This window comes from Lynx canadensis, chromosome C1 (assembly GCF_007474595.2).
Source record: "Lynx canadensis isolate LIC74 chromosome C1, mLynCan4.pri.v2, whole genome shotgun sequence".
In the NCBI taxonomy this organism is placed as follows: Eukaryota; Metazoa; Chordata; class Mammalia; order Carnivora; family Felidae; genus Lynx; species Lynx canadensis.
In genome coordinates this window covers 21,788,713-21,808,080 of record NC_044310.1, presented here as the reverse complement: position 1 = coordinate 21,808,080, position 19,368 = coordinate 21,788,713, and the positions used below count along the sequence as shown (strand labels likewise).

General features: G+C 47.5%; 1 protein-coding gene across 6 annotated transcripts in view; it reads right to left on the bottom strand.

Moving 5' to 3' along the window:
- PTPRU (protein tyrosine phosphatase receptor type U) overlaps positions 1-19,368 on the bottom strand; it is an 81,859-nt gene that overhangs the window by 39,821 nt on the left and 22,670 nt on the right. For 4 of the 6 annotated variants that reach the window (XM_030327983.1, XM_030327984.1, XM_030327985.1 and 1 more), the window contains exons 8-11: positions 9,153-9,461; positions 3,595-3,704; positions 3,073-3,274; positions 2,620-2,722 (exon numbers count right to left, since the gene is read on the bottom strand). In XM_030327983.1, the coding sequence (XP_030183843.1) occupies positions 2,620-2,722; positions 3,073-3,274; positions 3,595-3,704; positions 9,153-9,461 (724 nt within the window). The remainder of the gene's footprint in view (positions 1-2,619; positions 2,723-3,072; positions 3,275-3,594; positions 3,705-9,152; positions 9,462-19,368) is intronic. The other 2 variants (XM_030327987.1, XM_032594241.1) reach the window with 1 other exon arrangement.

Sequence of the window (19,368 nt, the reverse complement as noted above, 5' to 3'; positions counted from 1 at the left end):
GGCAGTGGTCCCAGGCACGGGGAGAGCCATCCGGTGCCTAAGGACATGGGCTTTGGGGTCGGGCCCAGCCAGGGACTAATCTTGGCCCTGCCTCTTCTCACTCACTGGGCAACGCACTTAACCTCCCTGGGCCTCAGTTGCCTCCCTCTGTAAGACGAGCGTGATCACAGGGCAGTCCCATGAGCTAAATTACTTTCACTAAGGCAGAAAGAACGCGGGCCCTGCTCCATGGCACCAAGCCCTACAGCCCCACCCTGAGTCCTCGGTGAGTGCTCCAGTGCCACAGGACCTGGGCCACCACCACCCCGCCCCCGGCCGCCAGCCCCCGCAAAGCCTCAGGCTCCACTACCATTACCGATGGCTCCCTTTGGGTCTCCAGAAACAAGAGTCTGACACAGTCCATTTATTCGTTCAGAAAGTATGCTAGGTGGGCCCTTGGGGACCTAGGCTTCCTGCAACTGACCTCCAGTTGGAGAGACAGTCACTGAGCAAGCAAAGAAGGCCACACGAATCCTGCATTACGAGTACCCTCCCAACCTGGAGGCAGCCTCGGGTCTGCAACTCTGGGCCTGTCACCTCCGGGTCCTGACAGCCGATTTGTGTTCCCTCGTCTGTATTCCCTCTGATTTGTGTCCCCTGGTCCCGACCAGTGGGTTTCTATTTATTTTTATCAGTTTACTGAATGGCCTTTTGCTGTGAGCTCCTCCAAATCCTCCGTGGAACAAAGCCGAGAGCAAATAAATGAGCGCTGACAAATTTAAATATTTCCCGTCACAGCCTCGGCCACGTCTTGGCATGTGACACCCATACCGGCGGCTGCACTCTGGGAAGGAGAAATGCCTTTTCCTGGCTCTCCAGCTGTTTCTTTCCAGCTTTGAAGCTGTAAGGGAATCACCCCAGTGCCCTGAGATTTGGGTCACACAGTTTCGTTCTTTGTCACTAGTGCATTGCAAACACAAACCCGGGCCCCTCTCAGCCTCCATTTCCCTGAACCTCCCAGGTCAGGCCTCCCCCGGCCCCACATCCCACCAGGAGGTGATAACAATCAACACTGAACAAAGCATCTTGACTGGGATGATTCCCCGTTGTGCAGACAGGGAAAGGAAGGCTCAGAGAGGTAAAGGGAGAGGCCTAAGGTCACACAGCCCCTATGCCTCTCCCCTCTCACCATGTTCCACTCCCCCCTCCCCACCCCACCTTGTCTCTGTCATCCCTGAGGGACACTGGACAAGCCCGCTCACAGGATCTCTCAAGAAAACCAGGAAAAGGGGCGCCTGGGTGGCTCAGTCAGTTAAGCATCCAACTTCGGCTCAGGTCATGATCTCACGGTCCGTGAGTTCGAGCCCCGCGTCGGGCTCTCTGCTGACAGCTCAGAGCCTGGAGCCTGTTTCCGATTCTGTGTCTCCCTCTCTCTCTGACCCTCCCCTGTTCATGCTCTGTCTCTCTCTGTCTCAAAAATAAATAAACATTTAAAAAAAAAAAAGACCAGGAAAAGAGAAGGCGCTGCTGGGTTTCCTAGCTCCCAGACTCAGCCACACAAGGGCCCCGAGACTCCTAAAAATGCAACATGCCCCTCAAACACCCTGACTTTTTCCTGAGTCTGGGAATCAGCCCAGGACAGGCTCTGCAGGAGCAAATGCAGGGAGGCAGAGCAGGAGAAAGGGGGGAGAGGAGGCGAGGGGGGATTAAGGGCACCTGGGCAACCCACTACCTCCTCAGAGGCTCAGCAGGCCTCTCCCGGTGCACGCTTCTTTGTGGAAGAAGGGGGAGGACCGCAGGGGCAGGGAGGCTCTGTGACTTCAAGAAAAGGCATAGGCTGTGCGGACAGACCTGGGTTCCAAACCCCAGCGCTATCACGTACCAGCTGTGTGACCCGGGGGGGGGGGGGGCGGGCAAGCTACTTAAGGTCGCTGAGCCTGTCTACTGAAGTGTAAAATAAGGGTAACAATACCGACTCCACAGGCCGCCATGAGGACAAAAATGGCGGGTGCGGGTAAAGTGGCAAACACAGCGTCCGGCTGACAGGAAGCACGTGTGCACATCCCACAAACACCCTCGCGCTCTCTCACATACACACACTCACACCTCCACACCACGCATCACACATACACACTGCATGTCTTTATCACATACACGTGCCATCTTGTCTCCAGCACCTTCTCTCCAGCAGAGGCAGCCTCAGCTTTCTCAGTGGAGAAGAAACTAAAGACAAGCTCTTAGCCACTCCAGAGCGATGGCCCTATCTTGCTGGCTGCCCTAGCCTTCTAGAATGCCCATCCCTGTGTCTCCTGGGAAAAGCTGGGAAGAAAGAAGGCCCCAAGAGTTTCACTTCTCCAAGATGTCTAAAGGAAGGCCTCCAGGAGAGGCCCGGACAGTCACCTCTCCAGGCTGGACACTATCTGAAGATCTCATGACAATCTCCATCAGATACCCATGGGAGTGGCTGTGGGCTTTCCACCTGCCCAGGATCACAGAATGTCCTCCTCTGGACACACTGGGTCCTGAGTGGGAAACTGAGGGAGGATAGCTGAGCTGGCCTATATGGGGGGGCTCTGGGTCAAAGGATGAGCTTCTTCCCTATGGCCCTGACCTCCCACCCCTCCGACTAGGCTCTCCCACCTGATGGGCGCACCGCGGCCCTGTGCCGGCCTCAGCAGAACGGTGATGGTGTTCTCAGACTCGCCCAGGGGTGATGGCATGTCGGCATAATCAAAGCTGGGAGCTGGGGAAGGAGACACAGACGTAAGCACGGAGACTGGCTGCTAGACCGGGAAGGCTGAGTCTCTAGCCTCCTGGACTCCCGTCCTCAGATCTCTTCCCCTTCAGCCTTGTTCCCTCTGGCCTGAGATTCCCTGAATTCTGACCCCTGAACTCAGCCCTCAGGTTCCAGTCTCCTCACCCCTCTGACTTAATCCTCCCTGACCCCTGAACTCAATTCCTAAATGGTACATTCATCTCAGCGGGGGCCCTCCATAAACACTCCCAGGACACCGCCCCTCCTCCCTCTGCCCACGAAATCCTGGGATTCTGGGTGTCCTCTACAGGGGCCAGGCTGGGGTTGGGCGGGCTCACCTGAGATGTTGGTGGTGATCTCGGTGAGTGCCGCCTGGCCAAAGCCTTTGCCCGTGCGGGCCCGCACAGAGAACAGGTAGGTGGTGCCCGGGTGCAGGTTGGAGAAGACGTGGTAAGTCTCGTTGCGGAGCTTGGAGATAGTACGTCGTGGGCCCGGCACATTCACCGCCGGATCTGATGACTCAATGCTCTGATAGCTGATCTAGAGTCAGGACGGGCAGGTAAGTGGGCACAGGGATGGGGAAGGTCATCACTGGCCCCATAGCCTCCCACCCATCATAGTTCAGGTGAGCTAAGGAGAAGACTGGGCAAAGAGGGACTGTAGATACCCATTAGCCCAGGCCCTGGACACCTTCACCTCTATTCTTTCAGGGTTCCTGTCCCCATAACCCACAGGGCACAGACTTTGACCAGTGGAAGGAACCTCAGTGATCACCTCTGTCCCCTACCCTGCACCTCCCTCTCCAAGCTGTGTGCCCACCTTCCACCAGCGACCTCCACTATAATGAGGTCCAAACTCACCTCATACTGAGTGATGAGGCCATTGGGTTCCTGGGGCTCCTCCCACTTGAGGAAGATCATGTCCTCCAGCGGAGTGAAGGTCAGGGACTCGGCTGCAATCCCACCAGGCACTGTGAGGGAAAGTGGCACAGAGCAGGGGAAAGCCGGCTTTGGAGCAGATACCTGAATTCAAATTCCAGCCTTGCTATTTCTTGGCTGGTATGCTCAGGCATCTCAACTCCTCTGAACCTCAGTTTCCTCATCTGCGAAATGGAGATGAAAATAACCCCTCCCTCACCAGGATTAAGTGATGTGATGTACAGAAAGCCCCAAGGTAAATATCAGGAATTTCACATGGTTCAACCCAGTCCCAAGGACTCAAAGAGGGTAGCTGGCATTCTCATTACTGTGCAGGTGGCATTCAGCAGAGAACATCTGAATGTTCCAATTCTGTTCCAGTTGAATGGTTTTCAGAAAACACAGACCTTCGCCAGAGAAATGGAAACAATTGCATTAGACTGGCAGGATTATGGGTAGAGATGTTTTCTTGTCTAAAAATTTCTGATTACACAAAAACTATGCTCAGTGTAGAAAATCAAAATGAGTATAAAGAAATTTAGTGGCACCTACAATTCTGTCACCTGGAGACACCATTTACATTTTAGCACAAACCCTTTCAGGTCTGGCTTTGCTTGTTTTTGTTCTAATGGGTCATGTCACCTTAACAGCAGCCACAGGGAATTTCTTCTAGGAAGACAATGGTCTTTGGGGAGACAAACTGATACACCAGTGTGGGGAAGCAGAAATCCTGAGGCAAGCAGAACTCAATGAACAATCACCGAAGCTAAAATGTTCTGGTTAAAATGAACAGTCAACAAGGCAGTCCATCCACCAAAATGATCAAATGAAAAAGACAATCCCAAGTGTTGGTAAGGATGCAGGCAACTGAAATTTCCACACACTGCATGTAAACTGATACAAGACCTTGGGAAAGCTGTCTGGAGAGATCTACGTATTATGAGCACAGATCCTATAACCTAGCCGTCCTAGACATTAACCAATCAGAAATGTGTGTATCTACACCACTCCTCCCCACACACACACACACACACACACACACATACACGCATACACAAAAGAATCTGCAAGTATTTTTCTTTACAGCACAATTTAAGTAGGATAAATGAATGTGGTACATTCACACAATGTAGTAAGAAAGAATTCTCTGGAACCCTATACACAACATGGCTGGCTCTCTCAAGCATAAAGTCTAGAGAGAGAAGCCAGTCGTAAAAAGAATACACACCGTAATGACCTCCACTGATAGAAAGTTCAAACCAAGCAAAAATTAATCTGTTGCATTATAGGTCAAAGTAATGGTTACCCTCAGGAGGCTCTAAGTGGGAAGGTACATAAGGGGAGGGCTTCTGGTGAACTGCTAATGTTATTTCTTTTTAAGTCTATTTCTTTTAGAGAGCACAAGCAGGAGAGGGGCAGAGAGAGAGAGAGAATCCCAAGCACGCTCCACACTGTCAACACAGAGTCCCACGTGGGGCTCGATCTCACAAACTGTGAGATCTGACCTGAGCCAAAATCAAGAGTCGGATGCTTAACTGACTGAGCCACGCAGGTGCCCCTGTTAATGCTATTTCTTGATCCGTGTGTGGGTTATCCTGATGTGTCCAGTCTGTGAGAACTCACTGAGCTTACCTTAGTAAGTACATTTCTTAAAACTATTATACTAATACCTAAGTGAAAAGGAAAAAAATATTAAATAATAGGCAGTTATTGGAGGGAAGGAGGAAAGGGACAGAGAAAGAAGAAATAAAGCCACGCAGTCCAAGTGAGGCCTGGTTGGAAGGGAGTGAAGCAGACACAACAACATACCTCAGGGGGGAGACAGGTCAACAGACTTTAACAACAAAGGAGTCAGATGTTGAACTTGAAGTTAATTGTGAAGGGTAGTAGAATGTGCCACCCCAAAATATACCACCTTCGCATAAAGATTATTTTGAGCTGAATCAAGAGCAGCAAGCAGAGCCAAGAAAAGTTCTCTGCTCTCCCTGTTTGCCTAAAAGCAGGACATAAATATGTAAAGGTGCTCCCATCCCCTCGCTACCAGGAAGGAAAGAGGTTAATCACTGAGACAACCCCAGACCTTTATCAGATCAGAAGAATCTACATGAACTTTACTAAACTTTACTAACTAGCCCTTATCTACCACTGGCTTCCCCAAATATCTGCCTTCACATAATCTGCTGTGCCTGAACTCTCAAAAATCCTTTTCCTCTGTCTTGTCATTTCCCTACAAATTCATTGTTCTTGTGTTAAGACACTACGTAAGCCCAAGCTCTAACCACTCCTTTGCGTAACTCATCAGAGAGTACTCCCATTTGTGTGTGTGTGTGTGTGTGTGTGTGTGTGTGTGTGTGTGTGTGCGCGCGCGAAATGCACAGGGTAATAAACTCCTATTTGGTTTTCTCTTGTTAATGTCTTTTCTCAGTGTAATTTATGTGGCCCCAACCAATGAACCAAAGACAACTAGAAGGAAGAAGTGAAGTTTTTCCTTCTCTGCATTTGCAATGCTTTAGGGTAAACCCTGCCCCCAGATCTCACTCCCACCCCCAGAAAATCCTCGGCACATCAGCACAGGGCACAGGGCATACACTCTGTCTTAGGTAAGTGGGACTTTGTGGAAATCAAGGAAGGAGCTGAATTTTGTGTCTGGGCCCTTGCGGTACAAAACAGAAAATTCCACATGTAGGGAGTCAAGAAAAATTATCCACAAAGGAGCTTAGGGTACCTAAAGATTTGCAGATATCTGGGGGAAGGCTTTGGACCTGTGCTAGCATAACAGCATTGCTGTTAAGAATGAAACTCTGGAGTGCCTGGGTGGCTCAGTCGGTTAAGCCTCTGACTCTTGATTTCAGCTCAGGTCATGATCTCACAGTTTGTGAGATCAAACCCTGCATAGGCCTCTGTGCTGAGTATGGAGCCTGCTTGAGATTCTCTCTCTCCTTCTGCCCCTCCCCACTCATGTTTGCTCTCTCTCCTTTCTCTTTCTCTCTCTCTTCCTAAAAAATAAAAGAAAAAAGAAAAAAGAATGAAACCTCTTCAGCAGATAGCCAGGTTTGAAATCCAATCTCTGCTACCTATCTTCTAGTTATGTGACCTCACCTGTAAAATCAGGACAGTAAACAGTCATCTACCACCCAGTTGTCATGGGGATTATATGCACTAATAGTATATAAAAAACATTCAAAATAGTGCTTGATGTGTAATAAGTGCTTAATAAGTATTAGTTTGACATAAATAGAACACTGCACCCAATAATGACAGAATGCACAATTTTTTTTCAGGTACACATGAAATATTTATCAAAATTTAACAATATGCTGGGCAATAAAGCAAATATCAAATTTCAAAAGACCAAAATTAGAGTATGTACTCTGACCACAGAGGAATTAAGCTAGAAACCAATCACAGATAATTATGGAAATCTTAAAAATTTAGCAATGTAATTCTTTTTTTTTTTTTTAATTTTTTTTTCAACGTTTATTTATTTTTGGGACAGAGAGAGACAGAGCATGAACGGGGGAGGGGCAGAGAAAGAGGGAGACACAGAATCGGAAACAGGCTCCAGGCTCTGAGCCATCAGCCCAGAGCCCGACGCGGGGCTCGAACTCACGGGCGGCGAGATCGTGACCTGGCTGAAGTCGGACGCTTAACCGACTGCGCCACCCAGGCGCCCCAAAAATTTAGCAATGTAATTCTAACTCTTGAGTCAAAGAGGAAATCACAACAGATATTAGAAAATATTTTGAACTGAATAAGAACAAAGAACATATCAAAACTCATGGGATGCAGCTAAAGCAGGGCTTTGAGGGAAATTTATAGCTTTAAATGCATATATTAGAAATGAAAAAAGTCTCAAAATCAATGACCTAATAAGCTTCCATCTCAAAAAGCTAAAAGAAGAGCTGATCAAATCTAAAGAAAGTATAAAGGAGGAAATACAGGGCACCTGGGTGGCTCAGTCAGTTAAGCATCCTACTCTTGATTTCGGCTCAGGTCATTAACTCATGGGTCATGAGCCCAAGTTGGGCTCTGTGGTTGGGATTCTCTCTCTCTCTCTCTCTCTCTCTCTCTCTCTCTCCCTCCACCTCTCCCCCACTCACATTCTCCCTCCCTCTCTCTCTCTCTCTCCCCCCTCGCCCCAATAAATAAATAAATAAATAAATAAATAAATAAATAAATAAAACTTTAAATAGGAAATACTAGAAAATAAATATACAATAAAGCAAATCAACTAAGCCAAAAGCTGGCTCTTTGGAAAGATAAAAAATGGATACACCCCTAGCAAGAAAGAACAAGAAAATAAAGAGAAGACACAAATTACCAAACTCAGGAAAGAAAAAAAGGGAAATATGCTATTGATCCTTCAGACATTAAATAAATATAATTAGAGAATTATAATCAACTTTATGTCAAGAAATATGATGATCTAGGTGAAATAAATTCCTTAAAGCCCAGTACAACAAATAGATACAATTATAGAAAATCTTAATATTCATGAGGCTCCTGGGTGGCTCAGTCAGTTAAGTGTCCAACTCTTAGTTGGACAGCGGTCATGATCTCACAGTTTGTGATTTCAAGCCCTGAGTCCAGCTCTGTGCTGCTAGTGCAGAGCCTGCTTGGAATTCTCTGTGTCCCTCAATCTCTCTCTGTCCTTTCCCCATGCGCACATTCTTTTTCTCTCCAAATAAATAAACTTTTTTTAAAAATCTTAACACTCTAATACCTATTTTAGAAAGTAAAACTATTGGGGTGCCTGGGTGACTCAGTGGGTTAAGCATCCAACTCTTGATCTTGGCTCAAGTCATGATCTTGTGGTTTGTGGGATTGAGCCCTGAGTTGGGCTCTGTGTTGACAGTGTAGAGACTGCTTGGGACTCTCTCTCTCCCCCTCTCTCTGCCCCTCCCTCACTCTCTATCTCTCAAAATACATAAACTTTAAAAAGAAGAAGAAGAAGAAGAAGAAGAAGAAGAAGAAGAAGAAGAAGAAGAAGAAAATAAAACTGTTAGTAATTACATTGCCACAAAGAAAATTCCAGGCCCAGGGGCACCTGGGTGGCTCAGTTGGTTGAGCATCTGACTCTGGCCTAGGTCATAATCTCACTGTTCCGGAGTTCGAGCTCCACTTCGGGTTCTCTGCTGACAGCTCAGAGCCTGAAGCCTGTTTCGGATTCTGTGTCTCCCTCTCTCTCTCTGCCCCTCCCCTGCTCATGCTCTGTCTCTCTCTCTCAAAAATAAATAAACATTAAAAAAAATTTCTTTAATTAAAAAAAAGAAAGAAAACTCCAGGCCCAGATGGCTTCGTTGCTAAATTCTTCCAAACATTTAAGGAAGAAATTATACCAATCTAGCCCAAGTCTTTCAGAGAATAAATATTAGCCATCATTACTTTGTTGTTGTGTTATTTTAATCTTCAGCAAAAAATTTTCTGTGAAAATTTCAGTCTCACAGTGGGTGCCTGCGGGAGGCACTGAGTATCCTGGGAACCAGGGCTGGGACTCTTACCATCCTCGTCTGTCTGGAAGGTGACCTCCTTGCCCTCCTTGCGTCCCTCGGGGTTCGTGAGGATGAGCCGCACGTGAACGTTCCGGTAGGGGGGCAGGTTCTTGATGGTGTAGCGGCTGACGCCCCGCTCCATCTTCACACACTCCCGGATGGTCTGGTTGTGGCTGCTGCCCAGCGTGTAGTGATAGCACAGGGATACTGTGTACGTGTGGCAACGAGTCACATTGTAGCCCAGAGGTTCCCACTGCAGCATCAGCTGGCGGGCCTGGATCTCAGCGAAAGCCAGGCCTTTGGGGGCCCTCATGGGTTCTGGGGAACCCGGGAAGCAGAGAGGAGAAGGTAGAGGAAGTGGGAAGAGAAGTGGGGCAGGAGAGAAAATATCAGTCAGCTGCTGAAATCATCCTTCCTTTGCCCTCAAGAGTTCAAGAGACCATCTAGAACAGGGAGTCAAAGTGTGTGTGGTGGAGACAGGTGGGGCCACATCTGAATCCTAGCTCTGTGCTGTGCACCTGGCAACATTGGCTGAGTCCCTTCACCTCTCTGAGCCTTAGTTTCCTCACCCACAAAAGGGATTAATATGCCCTACCTCACAGGACGGTTGTAAAGTTTAAGGTAATGTGTGTAAAGCATGTGTGACAATGGCCACAAAAATGTTAGCGATAATCTTTTTTAATTTTTTTTAACGTTTATTTATTTTTGAGACAGACAGAGACAGAGCGTGAACAGGGGAGGATCAGAGAAAGAGGGAGACACAGAATCTGAAACAGGCTCCAGGCTCTGAGCTGTCAGCACAAAGCCCGACGTGGGGCTCAAACCCACGGACCGCGAGATCATGACCTGAGCTGAAATCGGACACTTAACCGACTGAGCCACCCAGGTGTCCCCAATTTTTTTTTTAATAACACAGTTCACCTCCTAGCTCAAGATCATCCTGGAAGACATCAGGACAGTCCGAATCAACCAAATGCTGTATTTTTCTTAATTTATTAATTCCAAGCTTGTTCTAAAAAAGCTTATAGTAGGGGCGCCTGAGTGGCTTAGTTGGTTGAGCGTCCAACTTCAGCTCAGTTGATCTCACTGAGATCATGGTCATGATCTCACGTCATAGTACCGTGATCTCACGTCATGATCTCAGGTCATGATCTCACGGTCTGTGAGTTTGAGCCCCACGTTGGGCTCTGTGCTGACAGCTCAGAGCCTGGAGCCTGCTTCAGACTGTGTCTCTCTCTCTCTCTGACTCTCCCCTACTCATGCTCTCTCTCTCTCTCTCTCTCTATCTCTCTCTCAAAAATAAATAAACATTAAAAAAACTTTTTTAAATAAAAAGGCTTATAGTGATACATACAATGCAATAATATATAGAAATCAGGATGATGGGGGAAATGAGAGTCAAATAATTAAATAATGCCAGAGAATGTTAGGAAAACAGAAATTCATGCCATGGGGTCCCATGCAGGTCCAAAGATAAGGTTCAAATTGAGTGGTGACTTCCCTGATTGCCAAAGCAAAAAGGGAAATACAATCTGTCACATAAGGGCAATAAGAACGATGACAGTTAACATTTACTGGGGGGCTTTGTATGTGCCAGGCCTTGCTCCAGAGGCTTTAAAACACTTTATCTCATTTAATCTTCTCTGCAATCCAATAGACGGGTGCCATTATTAGCCCTGTCATATAGCCATGGAAATGGAGGCACAGAGGGATTAGGTAACTTGCCCACAGTCAGTCCCACAGATGGTTAAGCGGTGAAGCTGGGATGCAAATTTGGACAGGCTGGCTCCAAAATCCATACTCTTCACCACCACTACCTGCCTCTCCATGAGGAATTCACGGTCAACAACAACATCACACCAATGCCACAGGAGGTACAGCTCCCCCAACACAAGGGGGAGCATGTCACTGTGCTTTGTAGCCTCTTGATCAATCCATGAAGCCACTTATAAAATGGTAAAAGCACACAAACAAACAAACAAACAAACAAACAGAAACACGAGGTTTCTGGAGCAAATCAAGGATGGAGCCCAGGTGCTCAGCCCCTGGTTCTACATCTGCGTTGACCAGCTGTGTGATCTTAAATCTCCGAGCCTCAATTTCCTCATCTAGAAAATGATGGAGGAAGCCAAGATTACTGACGAACCTTCTCTTTCTTGCGCCCTAACTCCGTGAGATGCAGCTTCATTACCCTCAAGTTCCGCGAGCACCTGCGAAGCGTCCCCAGTTAGAGACTCTCAGCACATGCCTCAGATGAGGAAATGCTGCCACTTGGCCTCTTGAGATGATTAAGTATGACCCTATGACCATGTCCCTGTGACTCATTTGCTCAGGATGTTCTTTCCAAAGGAGCCGCAAAGGGAAACACCAGCCCAGGCTGCTCTCTAGTCAGGAGGCCAGAAGTAGCACAGCGTTTGATGCTGGCCCAAGGACAGCACAATTCAAACTTCTATTTCCACCAGAGCTGTCCTTTCTTCCCTGGGCCACGGCCAAGTGGCAGGCTCCAGTCACAGATCAGGCCACCAAAGACGTATTTCAGCGCCTGCTAGGAGCAAGGCCCACCTCTTGACTTCTTACAGAGTCTGGCTTCCTTCTCCCCCCTCGAGCAAGGCAGACCCAATCCCTACCCGACGGAGACATTAAGGGGCTGATTCCACTGCTCACCGCACCCCAGGGGCTGCTGGCTGAAGCCCACTTACCACACTTATGTTTCCTCTCCCTTTCCTGGCCCACAGAACTTTTCCTAATGTTTTATATACACAGAGACAGAGAGAGAGAGAGAGAGAGATTATTTATTTTTGCAAGAGAGAGACAGAGAGCAGGGGAGGGGCAGAAACAGGGGAAGGGAGAGAGAGAATCCCAGGCAGGTTCCATGCTGCGCGCAGAGCCCAACGCAGGGCTTGAACCCACAAACCACGAGATTGTAATCTGAGCCGAAACCAAGAGTAGGACACTTAACCAACTGAGCCACCCAGGCGCCCCCCGCCCCGCCCCCACCAATGTTTTTCTATCCGGTTTCATTTTAACACATGTTCTTAGCTGTTCAGAGTACAGGGGGCAGGTTTTGGGTGTGTCCACTCTGCCACCTTGTTCAGAGACCTTTGCTTTATTCCCTGACTTCCAGGCCCTGGTCCTGGCTGCCCCATGTGTACTGTGTGTCCCAAGGTGTCCATGGGAGTCAAAGCACCACTGCTTTATTTGTTCCCGGCATCCCTGCTCACATCCCTGCCCCCAGGGACACCTGCCCCACATGCCTTTCCACCCTTGCAGGTTTGGCCAATGTGCACTGCTTCCTTCACCCTCCTGCAGCAGTTAGACAAAGGCACAAAAAGTTACACGTAAACCGGTGACACAGGCTGGGTCGGTACTATGACAAACAGGACAGTAAGTGTTCCATCCAAAAGGGACAGCTGTTTCTCAGCTCCAGACAATGTTCCCATGTAGGACTACGGACTCAGGGTGGCGAGATCCTCCCCCTTTTAAAAAAAAAAAAAAAAGATTCTATTTTTAAATAAATATACTCAATGTAGGGCTCAAACCCACAACCCCGAGATCAAGAGTCACACACTCCACCGACTAAGCCAGCCAAGGGCCCCAAGATCCTCCCATTTTTTTTTAAGAGAAGCCAGAATTTCATATTTTTATGTGAAATCTCCAGGTTTTTAACTATTGGCAACCCAGGGTGCCTGGGTGGCTCCGTCGATGGAGTGTCTGACTCTCGATTTGGGCTCAGGTCATGATCTCAATGGGATCAAGCCCCACATTGGGCTCTGCACTGAGCATGAGGCCCACTTACGACTCCCTCTCTCTCCACCTACCCCCTCCCCTACTCACATGCTTGCTAGATAAAGAGAGACAGCCAGCCAGCCAGGTGGATAAATCCTGGCAACCTACTCAGGTTTTTGTAAAAACCACTTTGTAGGTCACTAAATAACTAACCGCCCACCTGGAGGAAGAAACTTCCACCCTCATGCCTCACTCTCCAGACGCTGTGTTAGCCAACCCCCCCCCCCCACGCCGTCCACCTCACTGGATTGAGGGAGTCTTCAAAAAGAAAGCTCACTCTCCTCTTCTCACCCCACCCTGATCAAATCTGGGCGGACCCAGGAGCTCAAATAGTTTGTTGACTACAGACGGATATGTTGATTGAGGGGTGTGAATTCACGAGTCGCTGTTTCCAAAAACCATTTGGCACCCACACATTCTCTCTTCAGCGGCCAGCACAGGCTGGCAAACAGCCCTTGGGGACCTCAAAGCCCCAGCCCTCTAAACTCCACCACACTGCAGGCCACTCAGAGATCAGAGGTCAGACGCACAAGAAAATAAGGAGGCTCACAGCAAATACCTGTTAAATCACGACACACAGTGCTGATTTTAATAATGCGAATGAGGATGCAATAACCCTGAAACTTTCAACTGTTTCTCGCAGGAGGGGCTTTGGAGCAGGGCGGGTGCTCCAAAGCGCAAATCCTATCTCCACCTCTCATTAGTTCTGTGACTTCAGGCAAGTTGCTTTGTTCCCTCTGAACCTGGACTGAAAAATGGAGATAGTAATGCCTGCTTTGAAGAGCAAGTGGCAGAGTCACGGGCAAGGATGTGAGCCAGACCGCCCGGCCTCTCGTAATTAATAAACATGTGCGCGCTAAGATGAGGTAACGGTAGAAATAGAAATTAGTACAACCAGTTTTTAAAGCAATATACGTCGAAGCCCTTTCTTAAGCCACTCCTGACTATTTATCCTACAGAAATTACTCAGGGGGGCGGGGGGAAACACTATAAGCACCAAGTTTTTCAATGCAGTATTATTTATGATAACCAGGATCTGGAAACAAAATCGTCCAGCAATATGGAGACACTCCATGGACCTCTATAAGCCAATAAACATAATTATAAACAACACAACACATGGTACACCCCAAAGCGAAGGAAGCAGGATACAGAATGCCTTCTACATCCCAATGACAGGGGTGTAAAACTGTGTACCGTAGGCATATGGGCAGAGATTTGAAGAAGACAGAAAAACTGGGCTAGGATAGTGAGGTGTAGAGTGATTTTTGTTAAATGTCTCTTCCTGACATTATATTATTGCTTTTACACTAAATCATATTGTAGGAGGGGAGTTTCAGGGAGATGGGGTGGGGAGGATAACACAGCGGACCAACAGCAAAACAATTGCTGGTCAAGATGCCTAAGTGGGACGAGGGGTGAGTCGGGGGTAGGGGGTGGGGCAGAACATCAATGAAGGAAGCAAGTCGTTAAGACGGGCAGGATGAGTTGCTTGGGTTCTGTGAGTCTGGCCCCTGCCCCAGCTTCCATCCTCACCAGCCTGTGTGAAAAGTTCAGCAGTGCCTGGCACAATGTGGGGACTCAGCCCACGACAGCAATCGCTGTCACCGTGGCTGCTGCTGTTGTTTCAAACGCTTCCCTAGAAATCGGGATATTCTAACTTTGGCTCTGACTCTGCTATGGACTCACTGGGTAGATCTGGGCAAGGGACTAACTCTCCAAATCTCAGTTTACTCATCTGCAAAATGGGAATTAGCTACCACTCTCGCCATGAAACCCAGGGTCCTGACCCCAGTCCCCTCTCTGGGTTTCAGTACCCCCCCCCCCCGCCCAGTACGCTAAAGGAGAGTAGAACAGAGATCATCTGTGGATCCCCTGGCTCTGATTTTTCTTTTGAATACCTGACCAGAACTGGCTTTGAAGAGTTAAAAACACCGTAATGATAACAACTGTCATTTGCTGAGTACTTACCATATGAGACACCATCGTCACACGTATTTAGTGCATTTACAGGCGATTATTTGCAGTTAACCTGAAACACTGGAAGGCCCGAGGGTGCAGGCCTCACATCTCCTCTCTTTGCCATCTACACTTATTCCCTAAAATCTAAGCACTAAATCAGGGGTCCTCAACCTTGGCACCACTGACATTTGGGACTAGAGAATTCTCTGTTGTGGGAGCTGTTTGTGCACCGGAGGACTTCAGCAGTTCCCCTGGCTTCCCGTACCCTTCAGATGCCATTATCACTCCACCCCCGGCTGTAATAACCAATGTCTCCAGACACTGCAAATGTCTCCCGGGAGACAAAATCACCCCCGGTTGAGAACCACCAGGGTAAAAGATCCCAGCCAGTCTCCTGGCTTTAAATACCATCTCTGTCTACACTGATGACTTCCAAATTTATGTCCGCAGCCTGAACCTCTTCCCTGAACTCCACACTCGTAAATCCTTCTGCCTGATGGATATCTCCGCTTGAACGTCTAATAGGCATCTCAAAGTCAACATTTCCAACACAGAACTCTTGATCTACGGCACCCCATCACACCTGCCCCTCTGCAGTCTGCTCGTTTCCAGCAAATGACAACTCCATCCTTGCAGCTGCTCGAGCAAGACACCTTGGAGCCATCCTTGACTTCTCTTCTCCTCTCTCATTGCATAGCCCGCCCATCAGCAAACACAGTCAGCTCGACCTTCACAATAAACCCCGGAGCTAACCGCTTCCCACCACCGCCACGACCTCTCGGCTGCACTGTTACAGCAGCCTCCTCACTGGTCTCCCCTCCGGTCCTCGCCCTCCTAGAACCTACTCTTCACAAAAGGGCCAAAGTCATCCTTTTATACAAAGTAGGTGATGTCACCCCTGCTCTCCAAATCCTGCCATGGTGGCGCCCAGTTCACTCAGTGTCAAGTGACTCTGCATCCCACATCCCCAGAGTGACTTGGCCGTCCTCTCAGGCCATCTCCTCCCTCAGTCACTAGGCCACAGTTACACTGGTCTCCTTGCTGCTTCTCCGTGTGCCGAGCATCCCCCAGCCTCCAGGTCCTTGAGCCCTGCCGTTCCATCCGCCAGGCTTGCTCCTTCCTCCAGCAATTTCTCCAGCTTCTATGTGACTCAGTGGCTCGCCTCCCTCAGGTCTTGCTCATAAGTCACCTTCTCAGTAAAATGGTCCCTTGAGCCTTTTTAAAATAACAATCGTCCTACCCCCACACCCAACCCCCCCCCCAACCCTGCTTTATTCTTCACGGCACTTATCATCATCAAACTATAAATCTCACCTGTTTTACTGTCTTCTCCTGCCACAATGTGAGTTCCGTGCAGAGTTCCCGAAGGAGGCACTCACATGCTAATAGCCTTGCTTGGCTCCGTCATAGTCCCACATCCCTAGCAACTACCATAGTGCCCGACGCATAACAGGCACTCAATAAACATTTGTTGAATGAACCCTAACACCGACTCCTGTGTGATAAAGATTCTTATTCTTCTCATGCTGTAAAACAAGGGCATGAAAGCTCTAAGGTTAAGTAACCTGACCTAGATCCCTCAGTGAGAAAGTGATTCCCATGGGAACACTCTGCACTCTGATGCACCACTCAAGAGTTTCTTCAAATGTGGCACTCAACTGGATTTTTAGGTGGCTCCCCAGATCAGCTCTGAAAAACACTTAAGAACACAGGCTGTCAAAAGATGAAAACCTCGTCTCTTAACCAAAAATTAACTCAAAGTGGATCACAGACTCAAATGTAAAACGTAAAACTGTAACTCTTTTAGGAAAAAAACCGGAGCAAATCCTTGAGATCGAAGGCGAGGCATGGAGGTCTTAACCTTGACGCCAAAAGCACAACTCATAGAAGGAACCAGTTTTGATAAACTGGCCCTCATCGAAATTAAAAATGGGTGGGGCGCCTGGGTGGCTCCGTCGGTTCAGCGTCCGACTCTTGATTTCACCTCAGGTTGTGACCTCACAGTTGTGGGATCAAGCCCCACGTGGGACTCTACTGACAGCGCGGAGCCTGCTTGAGACTCTCTCTCTCCCTCTTTCTCTGTCCCTCCCCCCCTCGTGAGCGCTCTCTCTCTCTCTCTCTCTCTCTCTTTCTCTCTCTCAAAATTAATAGATACATAAACATTACCAAAAAAAATGGTTGCTCTGTAAAAGCCCAGGTGAAGAGTATGAAAAGGCAAGCTAAAAGCAGGGAGAAAATATTTATACACTATATACCCAACAAAGACTAGTATCTACAATGTGTAAAGAACTCTCAAAACCCAAAAGGAATGAATGAATAACCCAATTACAAAATGGGCAAAGACATGAACAATTCGCCAAGGAGGATACGCAGACGGCAAATAGCACATGGAAAGATGTTCGATAACATCAGGCATTCAGGAAACACCACTTAAGACCAGGATGGGCGATCACTACACATCCCTCAGAATGGTTAAGAAAAATGATGACAATCCCAAATGCTGGCAAGGGTGCAGGAAACTGGATCACGCATACATTGCTGGTGAGAATGTAAAACAATACAGCCATTCTGGCAGTTTCTGATCAAAACAAAGTATGCGATTATCATGGGGACCCATCAGTTGCACCTGTGGGCATTTATCCCAGAAAAAATGAAGACTCGTGTTCGTGCAAAACTCTGTACACAAATGTTCACAGCAGCTTTACTTGTAACAGCCCAAAACAGGAACTAGTCCAGATGTCCCTGAACAGGTGAATAACCATTCACCTGTTAAACAAACTGCAGTGTGTCCACACCATGGACTACTACTCAGCAATAAAAAAAGAATGAACTGCCAATATACACAACTTGGATGAGTCTCCAGGGAATTATGCTGATCAAAATAGCCACTCTTTTTTTTTTTTACATTTATTTATTTTTTGAGAGACATAAAGAGAGCACAAGTTGGGGAAGGGCAGAGAGAGAAGGAGACACAGAATCCAAAGCAGGCTCCAGGCTCCGAGCTATCAGTACAGAGCCCGATGCAGGGCTCGAACTCACAAACCGTGAGATCGTGACCTGAGCCGAAGTCAGATGCTTAACCGACTGAGCCACCCAGGCGCCCCAAATAAGCCACTCTTACTGCCAAGACAAGTCAATGTGAAAAGAATACTCTTTCCAACAAATGGTGCTGGGACAACCAGACATCCACAAGCAGAAGAATGAAGCTGGTCCCCTACCTCACACCATGTGCAAAAACAAACTCAAAATGGATCATGGACCTAAATGCAAGAATTCAAACTGTAAGAGTCTTAGAAAAAATAGGGGTAAATCTTTGTGACTTTGGATTAGGCAATGGTTTCTTAATATGATATCAAATGCACAAACAACAAAAGAAAAAACAGATAAACTGGACTCCCCCAAAATGAAAAACTGTTGTGCTCCAAAGGATACCATTAAGAAAATTATAAAACAACCCATAGAATCAAAGAAAATATTTGTAAGGGTCCAGGACCCAGAATACATAAAGAATTCTTACAAGTCAGTAATACAAAGACAAATAACTTTGAGTGCCTGGGTGGCTCAGTCAGTTAAGCACCCAATTACAGCTCAGGTCATGATCTCACAGTCTGTGGGTTTGAGCCCTGTATCAGGCTCTGTGGTGACAGCTCAGAGCCTGGAGCCTGCTTCGGATTCTATGCTCCCTCTCTCTCTCTCTCTGCCTCTCCTCAGCTCGCACTCTGTCTCTTTCTCTCTCTCAAAAATAAACATTAAAAACATTTTTTTTTTTTAAAAAGACAACCCAACTTAAAAATGTGTAAAAAATCTGAATGGACATTTCTACAGAGAAGACATACAAATGTCCAATGAGCACGTGAAAAATTGCTCAATATCATTAACCATCAGTGAAACTCCAATCAAAACCCCACTGAGATACCATTTCACACCCACTATGAGGGTAATTATCAAAAGACAGATAATAACCAGGGTTGGTGGGAACGTAGAGAAACTGGAAACTTCACACACTGCTGACGGGAATGTAAAAATGACAGCTGCATACAATGCAATATTGTTTGACAATAAAAAAGGATAAAGTAAATATGTGCTACCACCTGGATAAACCTTGAAAACATTATGCTAAGTCACAAAGACTACATATTGTATGATCCCATTTATATGAAATGTCCACCAAGAGGCAAATCTACAGAGACAGAAAGCAGTTTTAATGGGTGCCTAGGGCTGGAGATGATAGAAGGAAATGTGGGGAGGGATAGACTACTAAAGAGTGCAAGGTTTCTGGGGTGCCCGAATGCCTCGGTCTGTTAAGTGTCCGACTCTTGATTTCAGCTCAGGTCATGAACTCACTGCACTGACTGTGGAGCCTGCTTGGGATTCTCTCTCTCCCTCTCTCTCTCGCGCACGCGCGCACGGTCTCTCTCTCTCTCTCTCTTTCAAAATAAACAGAAAAAAAGAGTACAAGGTTTCCTTTTGGGGTGAT